A 12,005-nucleotide genomic window follows, 5' to 3' on the forward strand; every position below is an offset into this window, starting at 1 on the left:
CTCTTCCTTCTCTCAACTTCATCCTCCCTTTTACTAGGTAAGGAGAGTGGGACCTGCAAGAAGCTTTTGGGCCTTGTTCATTGTGTCTCACTGTGGAACAGCAGCTGTGGAAGAAGGGGGAGGGTGGGGGCACACAGGTCACACATCTAGAGTTAGGGGGCTTCCGGCTCAGAAGGACTTTTGACAGGTATGTTAAGTGCAGAGTAGAAATCTGCCCTCTACACTCCTTTCTATGCTCCCAACTGAGAGGTGAGTAGCCTGGGTCCTGTCTGTCACCAACTCAGGGAACTTGACCTCTGGAAGGAAGCAACCCTTACTCCCCCTTCTCCAAGCTGGTGCTGAAAGCTGCCTCAGGCCTGATTCTCTCCAGAACCCTCCCCAGCCCAGGCCCCCTGCTTGGCCTCTGATCACCCCCTCACCTACCTATCAGTGGCTTCCCTCTATCTCTCCCTCCCAACCTGGCCCTTTTCCCAGTTTCCCCTCCCTTTGAACTTCTCCTATGCCACCATGCCACCTACCTCTCAATTCCTACCTTAATGCCCCAGGCCCATCTCTTCATTCTCCTCAAGGTTCCCAACACTGTTACTGCCACCGGGTAAAGGACAGAACTCCTTCTTTCACCTCTCAACTGCCTTCATGGGTAGAGAAGGAGAATGAAGGATGAGGCTAAATGGTTCCTAGTTCCCTTCTCCAACTAGGCTTCTGCCCCCGTCTTGGTCCTGGCCCTTGTTTTCTCCTGGGGTCCTTGTCTCCTTTAGTTCACTTCCCAAGAGCTTAGTGGTCATCTTCTCTCCTACCCCCAACTCCTTATCTGGGAACTCAAACCAAGGAAGAAGGAATCTTTCAAGTACAGAGTCCCTTAGAATAAGAGGGAGGAGGGAAGAAAGAGGTATGAAAGAGCAGAATTAGAACCTAGTAGCCCAAAGCTTGTCCCAGATCCTCTGATTCCCTGGTTTCAGTGGTGTTTTGTTTTTTCCTGTCCCTCATTCATCTCTTTGCTTTTCTCTGTTTTTGTCCTTAAAATCCTTCCAACTCAGACATAGATGAGTGCCGCCTGAACAATGGAGGCTGTGACCACATATGCAGAAACACAGTTGGCAGCTTTGAGTGCAGCTGCAAGAAAGGCTACAAGCTGCTCATCAATGAGAGAAGCTGCCAGGGTAAGTACAGGCTTGGGCAACCAAGTCAAGGGAGCAGGGTTAGGAAAGGCACTGTGGGAATTAAGGACCAAGAGTCAGGGACAAAGAAGAAGGGCGTTCTCATTTAAGGAAATGGTAGAAGAGAAAAGGTGGGCATCTGTGACTACTGCAACCAGTGACATGAAATCCCCTTCATTCTTCCCTAGTCCCTTAGGATCTGAACTCCCTGAATTTCTTAGTCCTCACCTCTGGTGCCATTTATCATTCCACTTTCTTCCTCCTCGGTCTATGCAGAGGGTCTATTCAGGATGTGGACTGGAGAGTAAGGGGCCTGGGTTATATCATTCTGCAACTTCTCGGTCTTGCCCTGGCAGGTGATAGAGGTGGGCATTGAGTCAAGATACAACAGCACAGGTTAAGGGGCTTCAATTCCCAGGAACGCTGTTCTACTATCCCCACTCTTACCTCCAGATATTGACGAATGCTCCTTCGACCGAACGTGTGACCACATCTGTGTCAACACCCCAGGAAGCTTCCAGTGTTTCTGTCACCGAGGCTACCTGCTCTACGGGCTCACCCACTGTGGGGGTGAGCCAGAGACCTTTCACCATTAACCCAACCTGACCTATATTTCCCAGCTCCTCATGCATTCCTTGTGACTCTTTAACTCAACAAATGAACCAATCTTGATCTGTCCTTCTATTTTGAAAGAAGTAACTGAATGTATATGTGTATTGGTACCTGAATGTATGATGATGAAAAAAGAAAAAACGTAGGACAGGTTCTGAGAGTAGGACTCCTGGGTCCCAATATGAACCCACCTTTATAGGAATTTCCATGTGACAACTCACCATCATAACCTGTCTGCTCCTGATGAACAGCATGGATGGGGAGACTGTTAAGGGTTCAGAAGGAGAAGCCTCCAAATTAAATGGCATATAGTGCTTTAAGTCCAGAAAGAACTAAGTCATTGCTCTCAGGCCGTGGGCAAATATCCCACATTAGCCTATCAGATTAGTACTTGGAAACACATGGATGTAAACCCAAACCCAAGCAACACGGCTCTAACTATCCATAAGCCCATAAAAATGGTGCTCAGCATCCTTCCAAATAATCTTTGTTCTGGGCATGCACAGAATACATTGTCCTCCCCACAAACATATGCAGAGATAGCCAAGGACTCCGGATACTTTACTACAACAGGCATTTATGATATAGGTGCTCCCTCTACTGGTACAGGTTGCAATCCTTCCACATCTAAGTAAATAGACTTTCAGAAATGCTGGTGGCCAACTCTGATGAAAAACCTCTCTGAACTTAACTAAGCTGGTCCTCAGAGGACAAGAATGAAATCTGATGTCTCATCCTTGTTGAACATGCCTCAACATACCAGTACTTAAACCCCAGGAACCAATGAGTTGTAGCCATGTGTCCAAGATTCCTGTTTCCATTCTAAGGAGCTAGGTCATAGCAGCCTGCCTATTAGACCCCCAGAGCTTCCTCCTAACCTTTCCCCTTGACTCTAAAGCTTGATCCAACAATTTTATCTGCAGAGCAGTCAGGATAAAGGAGTAGGTTTGGCTGAGAATAGGACAGGTCTATCCCTTTCATACCCTGGGGAGGAGTTAGAGCTGGGAAGGAGCCTTGATGGTAGAGTTTGGATAGGTACCAGACAGTGACTATGGAAAGAAATGACCCTAAGCAGGAAATAGACCAGGACTCATCACAGTCCAATCTGAATTCATGTTTTCTAACTTCACTTAAAAAAACAAAACAAGCAACCCTTATATTGATGGTATCAATTCTAAGACAGAAGAGTAGCAAGGGCTAGGTAACCAGGGTTAAGTGACTTGCCTGGGGTCACACAGCTAGGAAGTGTCTGAGGCCAGATTTGAACCCAGGTCCTCTTGACTCCAAGCCTGGTGCTCTATCTACTGTGCTACCTAGCTATGCCTTAAATTCACTTTTTAAATAGACCTGTACTTATTGGAGCTCTTCAGTGGCAGCTTATCTCTACTGCCAACTTCACAACTTAGAACCTATAAGAAAGCAAATAAAGAAAACCTCAGGTGTGACTAGGGTGGGATTTGGCTAAGAGCCCCTTCTGTTAAGAGTTTTTCTTTCCAGTCTCTTTTGGGGCTGGTGGTCATCTTAGGAACTATAGGAACCCCACCAGCATCACCTCCCCACTCTAGCCTACTGATGAGCTTCTTTTATCTCCAGATGTGGACGAATGCAGCATCAACCGGGGAGGCTGCCGGTTTGGCTGCATCAACACCCCTGGGAGCTATCAGTGCACCTGCCCCTCAGGCCAGGGCCGCCTGCACTGGAATGGCAAAGACTGCACAGGTGTGTGATGCCCTCTGCTGGCCATGGTAGGCACTGCCCCTTCGGTGAGTTTCTAGGAGGGGGGTGGTAAGAGTAGTGCTCCCCATTCTGAGCCAGTGACTGTAAAGGGTAAGGCAATCATTCTGACCAGCTGAACATGGGAAAAGAAGGTTTTGACAAAAAGCTCCTAAGATAATCTATAAATATAGTTGACTCTGTTGCCTTCAATTGCTGAATAGGACCTACCTAGAGTAGGAAAAGTCTGGAAGGGCCAAAAGAGGAAAAGGAAATGCCTGTTCTACCTCACCACTCCTCCTTCCACTATGACAAGTAGATATATTAATGCTGTCTCCTCCCAGAGCTGGTGAAATGCCATGGAAGCCTCAGTGCCCCAAGGGCCATGCTCAGCTGTAGCAGATCAGGCAAGAAGGACACTTGTGCTCTGACCTGCCCCTCCCGGGCTCGATTTCTGCCAGGTAAATGAGTTGATGATGAGAAGACTGTGGGTGGTAAAGAGATCTGGAAAGATTCCAGGGAGGTCCAGGCATTATCCCTGTCCTCCCTGGGGTTCTTGTAGCACCATGAGCTTTGGGGTGGGGAATGGGGCAGATATGTAACATGCTACTCCCCCTAGAATCAGAGAATGGCTTCATGGTGACCTGTGGCACTCCCAGTCCCCGTTCCTCCCAATCCAGGAGTGGTAACAACACCAGTACCCACCACTGCCTTGGTGAGCCCCTATCTGAGTTCCTAGAACTACCAATGCTCTTTGGAAAGATCCATTTCCTTTCTCCCTGTTCTCAAGTTCCCTAATCCTAATTTCCCGTGAGGCTTTTAATACTGCACAGTAATCATTATTCTTTTTTAATTTATCCTAAAACTCTTCCTTAGACCTGCAGACTCCCTTCCTGCTCTCAACCCTTATCTTGCCATGTCTTCTAAATCCCTAGTTTACTCTCATCACCTTCATCAGCTACTCATTTCCCTCCCCACCAAGTCCCAAGCCAGCACTCAGAATCATCTGAACCACTGCTATTCTATTTAGAAACAGCTGTGCTCTCTGTCAAACAACGAGCTTCCTTCAAGATTAAAGATGCCAAGTGTCGCCTGCACCTTCGAAACAAGGGCAAGCTGGAGGAGGCAGGCAGACTACCAGCATCAGGTCAGGAATTTGGATTCTCACCATGAAGGCATGGAATGAGAGGCAGGAGATGTAATGGTGGAAAGAGCAATGAACTGGGAGTCAGGAAACCCAAGTCCTATTCCTTGCTCTGCCTGCCACTAGCTATGCTATGACCCTGGGCAATTCACTTCACCTCTGGGTCTCTTTCCTTATCTCTAAAATGAGGAGAACGTTTTACATGGTTACACATGTAAAATCTACATCAGATTGCTTACCATCTCAACCAGGAATGGGGGGTGGGGGAGGATTTGAGATTCAAAAAAAATTTTTAAATGTTGGAAACTGTTTTTACATGTAATTGGGGTGAAAATAAAATAAAATTTTAAAAAATCTTAAATAAAATAAAATGAGGAAGTTGAATTAGATCAGGGCATTCTTGGCTTTTTTGTGTCTTGGACCCTTTTGACATTCTGGTAAAGAATATGAGCCACTTCTAAGAATATTTTTTTAATTCAGAAAATAAAATATACAAGACTGAGGGCAGCTAGTAGACTGAGATCCAGGCCTAGAGACAGGAGGTCCTGGGTTCAAACCTGACCTCAGACACTTCCTACCTATGTGACCTTAGGCAAGCCATTTAACCCCCATTGCCCAGCCCTTAGTGTTCTTCTGCCTTGGAACCAGTTCACAGTATTGATTCTAAGACAGAAAGTAGGAGTTTTAAAATAAAATAAAACAAAGTTCACAGAACTCAGGCTAAGAAGGTTCCTCCCAGCCTTAACATTCTTTTGTCCTGTGAACACTGAACCACCCTGCCCTGCCCCACGCCCACTCAATCCCTGTGCTCTTCTGAGTTCTGTTCCTGGCTCCAGATAACTTGATGCCTCATAAATTCTCCAACCTGTTGGTCCTTCATACTCCAGAGTCTGGGTCAACTCAGATAAAAGAAGAGTTTTACTAGCAGAGATCCCTATTCACAAAGGGGGCAAGGGTCAGGAGAGGGCTTCTTTTTTCCACAGAATCTTACGATTTAGAATTGGAAGAGACTCTTATAATTCTTCCAAGACCACCAGTCTTGAATCTAAGAAATAAAGTAAATTCGGGGGTACAGGCAGTTATCCTATAGGTATGAGATTGAGGAATAGAACATGTCTAAGCTGATTTCTTTTCCTTAGATGAGGTGGATCTTGGGATTAGGGATCTGGGATGGGACTGAATTGTTCTCTTCTCCAGGTGGGACTCCTTGCTCCGACTGCCATGTCACCTTTATCCACCTCAAGTGTGATTCATCCCGTAAGGGAAAAGGACGCCGTGCCCGGACCCCTCCTGGAAAGGAAGTCACTCGTCTCACTCTGGAACTGGAGGCTGAAGTCAAAGCTGAAGAAACCACAGGTAGAACTTCAGAGGCTAAGGAATATGGGAACATGAAAGGTTGGAGATGAGATGGGAATACTCCCTATCATCAACTGAGAAGAGCTGGGCATACGAGGAAACTGGGAATGAGGAATAAAGGGATAGAAAGAGAAGAGTAGGGATCATGAGAACTACTCCCATACCTATCCACTAAGTACTTATAGTACAAGGCTGCTAGCCTTATACTTGTCCTATCCTAGCTGCTGGCTGCTCTCCATTAGTTCTTCGGCGCATGGCCATTCTTCTTGACACCCTCCCATTCATTGCTGTTCCCCTGAAAGATACACAAGCCCTCCTGCTCACAGCTGCTCCCTTCCACAGCAGGCTGTGGGCTGCCTTGCCTCCGACAGAGGATGGAACGGCGACTGAAGGGGTCACTGAAGATGCTAAGAAAATCTATCAATCAGGATCGCTTCTTACTGCGCCTTGCAGGCCTAGACTATGAGCTGGCACATAAGCCCAGCCCAGCTGGGGAGCGAGTGGAACAGGCAGAGACCTGTGTGCCTGGGCAGCATCGTACTGGGGTCAAGTGTGGTAAGGGAGCGTGATGGGAGGGGAATGGGGGTACAAATCAGGGGCTGGTTTGGGATAGGAAATAGACATGGATTCTTGAGGTTAACCCCCTCATTTAATAGGCACCCCATACCTAACCATTTGATGTGCTCCAATTTGTGGCTTTCTACACTTTCAAGCTATGATCATTCTACATCCTTGTGTCCCAATCATGTCCCCTAGATCTCAAAGTACTAAGATTATATATACCAGACTGGGTTTATATTCTCTTACTACTCCATTCCTCCTATACATGGTTTCCAACCTATATCACACACCTTCCAAATAAGATTTTACTTTTCCCCCATGGGGAGAGGGTCCCAATTCTAGGGGAGTGGGAGGGCAGTCCTAGGACTGGGGGGGGGGGGGTGGCTAGCACGGCCGACTCTCCCTCAGTCAGCTGCCCGCAGGGAACGTATTACCACGGCCAGACGGAGCAGTGTGTGCCATGCCCACCAGGCACCTTCCAGGAGAGGGAAGGGCAGCTCTCCTGCGACCTGTGCCCTGGGAGTGATGCCCATGGGCCCCTCGGAGCCACCAACATCACCACATGTGCAGGTGCCAGGGGAACAAGCAATCTAGCCTGGGGAGGGGTGGGAGAAGGGAAGCCCATGGGCATAAAGTTCCCCAGGGGACAGGACAAAGTTATAGGCTGCTGCCCTAGTTGGTGCCCCATGCGCCCCTGCCCCATGGGACTGGGTGACCCTATGGGCAGGGCCTTAGGACCACCCCCATCAGAGTCTGGCCTTTGGCTTATTGCAGGTCAGTGCCCACCAGGCCAATATTCAGCAGATGGGTTCAAACCATGCCAGCAATGCCCACGGGGCACCTACCAACCTGAGTCAGGACGGACACTGTGCTTTCCATGTGGTGGGGGCCTCACCACCAAACATGAAGGTGCTATCTCCTTCCAAGACTGCGACACCAAAGGTGTGTGGACTACAAACTCTGCACAATCATAGATTTCAAGTTGGAAAGGACTTTAGAGATCAGACCAACTCCGTCTTTTTACAAATGAAGGCCCAGAGAGATTAAATAATTTGCACAAGGTCACATAGATAATATATAGCAAAATCAGAATCTGAACAGATTGCCTCTCAACTTTAATAGGCATATGTACCCTGTCCCCCAACACTAGCTGAATTTTCAAATTTCATTTCTGATTTCAAAGCATAATCCTTCACTTCATGGCAACCTTGGGAGGGGAGCGGGGCCCAAGCTAAGTGTTAGATGGCACTTGGGCCAGTAAATATGGCCCCAATACTGCCTTGGTATTGGCCCATCACCACCCTCTCACTTCAAATACTATTAGATATAGTCCTACATCCTCATCATCAGAATTAGCACCATTCACATACACCTCCAAGAATTGTCTAAAATGATTATTAAAACCTCCCTGAGTTAGTGAAAGATCAGCAAATGTTCAGTCTTCAAAAGGAAAAAAAGCCACAACCTCAGTAGTACATGGCCTATCAAAGGCTGCCATCCCTAAGTAAAGAAACAGAACACAAGCTGGAATTGCTAAGGTCCTTTAGCAGCGCTGGAGCCTAAGAAGAAATTCTGGTCTCCTGCATTCCATTCCACTTCAGTTCAGCTCAAGGAACAAATCTTTATTGTTTATGTGTATGTTTTATGTATATGACTACTGATGTAGTTTAGCATCCATGCTCCTTCCCCAGTTCTATTTGACTCTCCCTGCTTATCTCTTCTCCCACAGTTCAGTGTTCCCCTGGTCACTACTATAATACCAGCATCCATCGTTGTATACGCTGTGCCCTGGGTTCCTACCAACCTGAATTTCGCCAAAACTTCTGTACTCGATGTCCAGGAAATACTAGCACTGACTTTGATGGCTCCACCAGTGTGACCCAGTGTAAAAGTAAGTGTCAGGATCAAGCAATAGGGAAGGGGCCAGAGAATGATGGTAGAGGGAAGTAGAAGTTACTGGGAGTAGAGGGTTGGCAGAGATGGGTAGGGATAGGGATGAGATACACAAGGAAAAGTTGAAAGGGACTGGAACAAGAAGATTCAAGACAAGACGGTAATGGGCATTAAGGCCTTCCTTCTGCCTCCTTAATACTTTCATATATAGTCACAGCAAAATCTCCTCCTTGAAGGATAGGTTTTAGGGAGGCAAGGAGGTTAGGAAAAAGAAAGGCAAGAAGATAAAAAATTTGGAGAGCAATCCAGGGTCATTCCATGATCATCCAAGTCACCCTAAGAAGGTAACTGCACTGGCACCATGGTAAACCCACAAACTATATGTTTGACCATAGCCTTTGCCCCCATGAGATTTTTTCAGATTCTCCCAGGAAATCCTTTTAGATCCTGATTCTCTCATACTCCCTCCAGCATCCCTCATACTTATTTCTATTCTTATTCTTGCCCTATCTACCTGGACTTGGCTACAGATCGCCAGTGTGGTGGGGAGATAGGTGAGTTCACTGGATATATTGAATCTCCCAACTACCCCGGCAACTACCCAGCAGGAGTGGAGTGCACCTGGAACATCAATCCACCACCTAAGCGAAAAATCCTCATCGTAGTGCCTGAAATTTTCTTGCCCTCCGAAGATGAATGCGGGGATGTCCTCGTCATGCGCAAGAACTGTGGGTAGTAGCAGAGTCATGGGGGGGGGGGGGAAGGGAGCTGGGGAGGGCTAAGAATAAAGGCACTAAGGCAAACAGAGGGAAGAGATGAGAGACCAAGAAGAGAGAGAACCTGGGAGATAGGGAGGAGAAACTGAGGGAAGGGGGTGCTAAGAGGAGGGGCTGCTTCCCTACTTCCTCATCATAGAAATTTTATCTTTTTATAATTTTAAATGATATTTTAATATCCTCTGGGTACCAGTATGCTGTAGAGACATTGCAGCACCATAATGGGGTAATATGTTTGTGTATATGTTGGACAATGGAGGGGAGAGGGGGATAATAACTGCAATTTCCCAAAGTTTTGTCAGTCTGATGCCTTCTTTCCAATTCTCTAAACCCTCTTCTTAAGGCAAACTCTGCTCACCTCACCTCCTCACTTTGTTACCTCCTTATACTTTATGTCCTCAGCCTCTCCATCCTCAATCACTACCTATGAGACCTGCCAGACCTATGAGCGTCCCATTGCCTTCACTGCTCGCTCTCGAAAGCTCTGGATCAACTTCAAGACTAGTGAAGCTAACAGTGCCAGAGGCTTCCAGATACCCTATGTCACCTACGATGGTTAGGAGGTCAGGGGTAGGGGTGGGGGGCTCATGTTCTCTTGAGTTCAGTGAGATTCAAGAAGAAGATTGAGGGAGTGAACTAGGAAGCAGGGAAGTTCCCTAACTCTGAGCCTTATCCTATCTGTTGGCTTTGCAGAGGACTATGAACAATTGGTAGAAGACATTGTACGAGATGGTCGACTCTATGCCTCAGAAAACCACCAAGAGATTCTGAAGGTGAAAGAAAGAAAGGGAAACACATTGGGAAAAGGCTAAGGAAAAGGAGGGTAATGAAGAGGGATTGGAAGGATTGTTGGTGAAGTATTGGCATGTATACCAAGCCAACACTGAGGGAGCTGCTCCGTTTCCCCTCTTCCCAATGCCCAAGGACATTTTTTGCATGCCCTGCTCCTCTGGACAGCTGCCCAAAGCAAGCATTTCCTTCCTCCACTCTCTGTGGTAATTCGGGAGGGCACACAGGCAGCTTGAAGTTGCAGTTTAGGCATGCGAACTTGAAAAACCTTCACCAGTACTGGATTATAGGGTCATAAGACCAAGAGGCAGTGAAAAAGAAGTCATCAGGGTTCTTAGTCTCAACTCTGTCACTAGCTAGCCCTAAAACTCTGAATATGTCATTTTCTATCTAACCCTCAGTTAGATAAGACACTAGATAGGATGATTTCCAAGACCCTTCCAAGCTCTACCATTCTATGAGTCTTGGATGTCCTTTTAAGGATAAAGAAAATGGATACTCTAATTCAGAAGATAGTAGCTTAGAAATAGGGTTCCAATGCTACAAAAGGGTCCGATTCAATAAGCATTTATTAAGTGCTTGGTATGTGCTGGGAACTGTACTAAGGCCTGCAGATACAAAGAGAGGTATTTTAAAGTCCTTAGTAGGGGGATGGTAAAGTCATGGAACTAGTGTTGAAAATGATCTGAGGAAGTTGAAGTTGGAGTTGATTTCATCTTATAGAATGATGAGTTTCTGGAGATAATGATATCCAGAAAAGTAGGAGGGTGAGAAATGAGGAAGAGGATTCCCTGGGTGCCATCTTTAAATTGTGAAGGACCTGAGAGAAGAGGAACTCTCCAATGTCCAGAGGACTAGGCAAGGGGCTTAGAATGGTTAAAAGAGAAGCCTGAGGGGGAGGCAGCTCATTAACTAACTCAACAAATATTTGTTGAGCACCTACTACATGCACAGTATTAGTCTTGTTTTCATTTGCCTATCTCCTTCATATTGTCCACTCTGATGTTCACCTTTCCCTCTCCTAGCTTTAAGACTAACATATTCAGTGCTCCTTCTTGTCTTCTATAGGATAAGAAGCTCATCAAGGCCTTCTTTGAGGTGCTAGCCCACCCACAGAACTACTTCAAGTACACAGAGAAGCACAAGGAGATGTTACCCCGATCTTTCATCAAGCTGCTACGCTCCAAAGTTTCCAGCTTCCTTCGACCTTACAAATAGCCCTCCCCAGCCTCACAGACCCCAGCTTCAAAGCTCCCTGGTTGCCTAACCCTTCATAGTCCAACAGCCCCCATCTACCGCCAAGGAACTCTCTCTTTTTGGGGAAAACAAATATTCACTATGCAGACTACTTACTCTCCCATTCTGTCCCTCCATCTCCCTGCCTTTCTCTCTCTAATTCACCCATTCTTCCGTTTCCTACATGCTCCCTGAGTATTAGAAAAGCCATTCCGTGCTAGCTCTGTTTCCCTTAAGGGATAGAGTAGCAACCCCACAAACTGACCTTCTCCCTAGCCCATGCTCTATGGTCAAGATCAGTTTGAAAGGGGTGAGGGGGTCCATGAAGGTGATTGGGCTGAGGGCAAATGTGCCCTAGAGGCAAGGCAGGGAAGGTGTATCTGCCTTCTCAGGGCTGTGCCCTGAGTGTCTAGAGCCAGAATCCTCCCCTCCTCTCTGTTACATATCCCCCAACCCATGGCAACTCAGGCAGCCCAGGGTCTTACCAAAGAAGTCTTTGGCCTGCAGGCATTTCCCTAGCACTGATCCTCTGTGGGGCATAGTTTGGGCACTACTCTCAAGCCTACCCTCCACTACCACCACTGAGATGTGTGGATCAACTATCTTGTCTAGATTGCCCCAGTGTTCCTCCTCCTTACCCTACATGTTCTGCCACTCAAGGGCTCACTCACAATGATACTTACCACTGAGCTGGTGACCTCTGAACTAACTGATGAGGAGCAGACAAGGAATGGGCAATTGCCAGGCAGATCACATCGCCATGGCTTC

At 47.0% G+C, this 12,005-nt stretch overlaps 1 protein-coding gene across 1 annotated transcript in view; it reads left to right on the top strand.

Annotated features, from left to right (window-relative positions):
• Positions 1-11,398, top strand: part of SCUBE3 (signal peptide, CUB domain and EGF like domain containing 3) — a 47,345-nt gene extending 35,947 nt beyond the window's left edge. The window contains exons 9-23 of the mRNA XM_044672103.1: positions 1,038-1,160; positions 1,611-1,727; positions 3,363-3,488; positions 3,827-3,943; positions 4,102-4,197; positions 4,513-4,629; positions 5,824-5,982; positions 6,325-6,537; positions 6,952-7,113; positions 7,318-7,485; positions 8,273-8,434; positions 8,967-9,164; positions 9,615-9,767; positions 9,906-9,985; positions 11,070-11,398. Coding sequence (XP_044528038.1) covers positions 1,038-1,160; positions 1,611-1,727; positions 3,363-3,488; positions 3,827-3,943; positions 4,102-4,197; positions 4,513-4,629; positions 5,824-5,982; positions 6,325-6,537; positions 6,952-7,113; positions 7,318-7,485; positions 8,273-8,434; positions 8,967-9,164; positions 9,615-9,767; positions 9,906-9,985; positions 11,070-11,219 — 2,141 coding nt within the window. The 3' untranslated portion in view covers positions 11,220-11,398. The remainder of the gene's footprint in view (positions 1-1,037; positions 1,161-1,610; positions 1,728-3,362; positions 3,489-3,826; positions 3,944-4,101; positions 4,198-4,512; positions 4,630-5,823; positions 5,983-6,324; positions 6,538-6,951; positions 7,114-7,317; positions 7,486-8,272; positions 8,435-8,966; positions 9,165-9,614; positions 9,768-9,905; positions 9,986-11,069) is intronic.
• The last annotated feature ends 607 nt before the right edge of the window (positions 11,399-12,005 follow it).

The sequence above is a fragment of the Gracilinanus agilis genome, chromosome 4, assembly GCF_016433145.1.
Source record: "Gracilinanus agilis isolate LMUSP501 chromosome 4, AgileGrace, whole genome shotgun sequence".
Lineage (NCBI taxonomy): Eukaryota > Metazoa > Chordata > Mammalia > Didelphimorphia > Didelphidae > Gracilinanus > Gracilinanus agilis.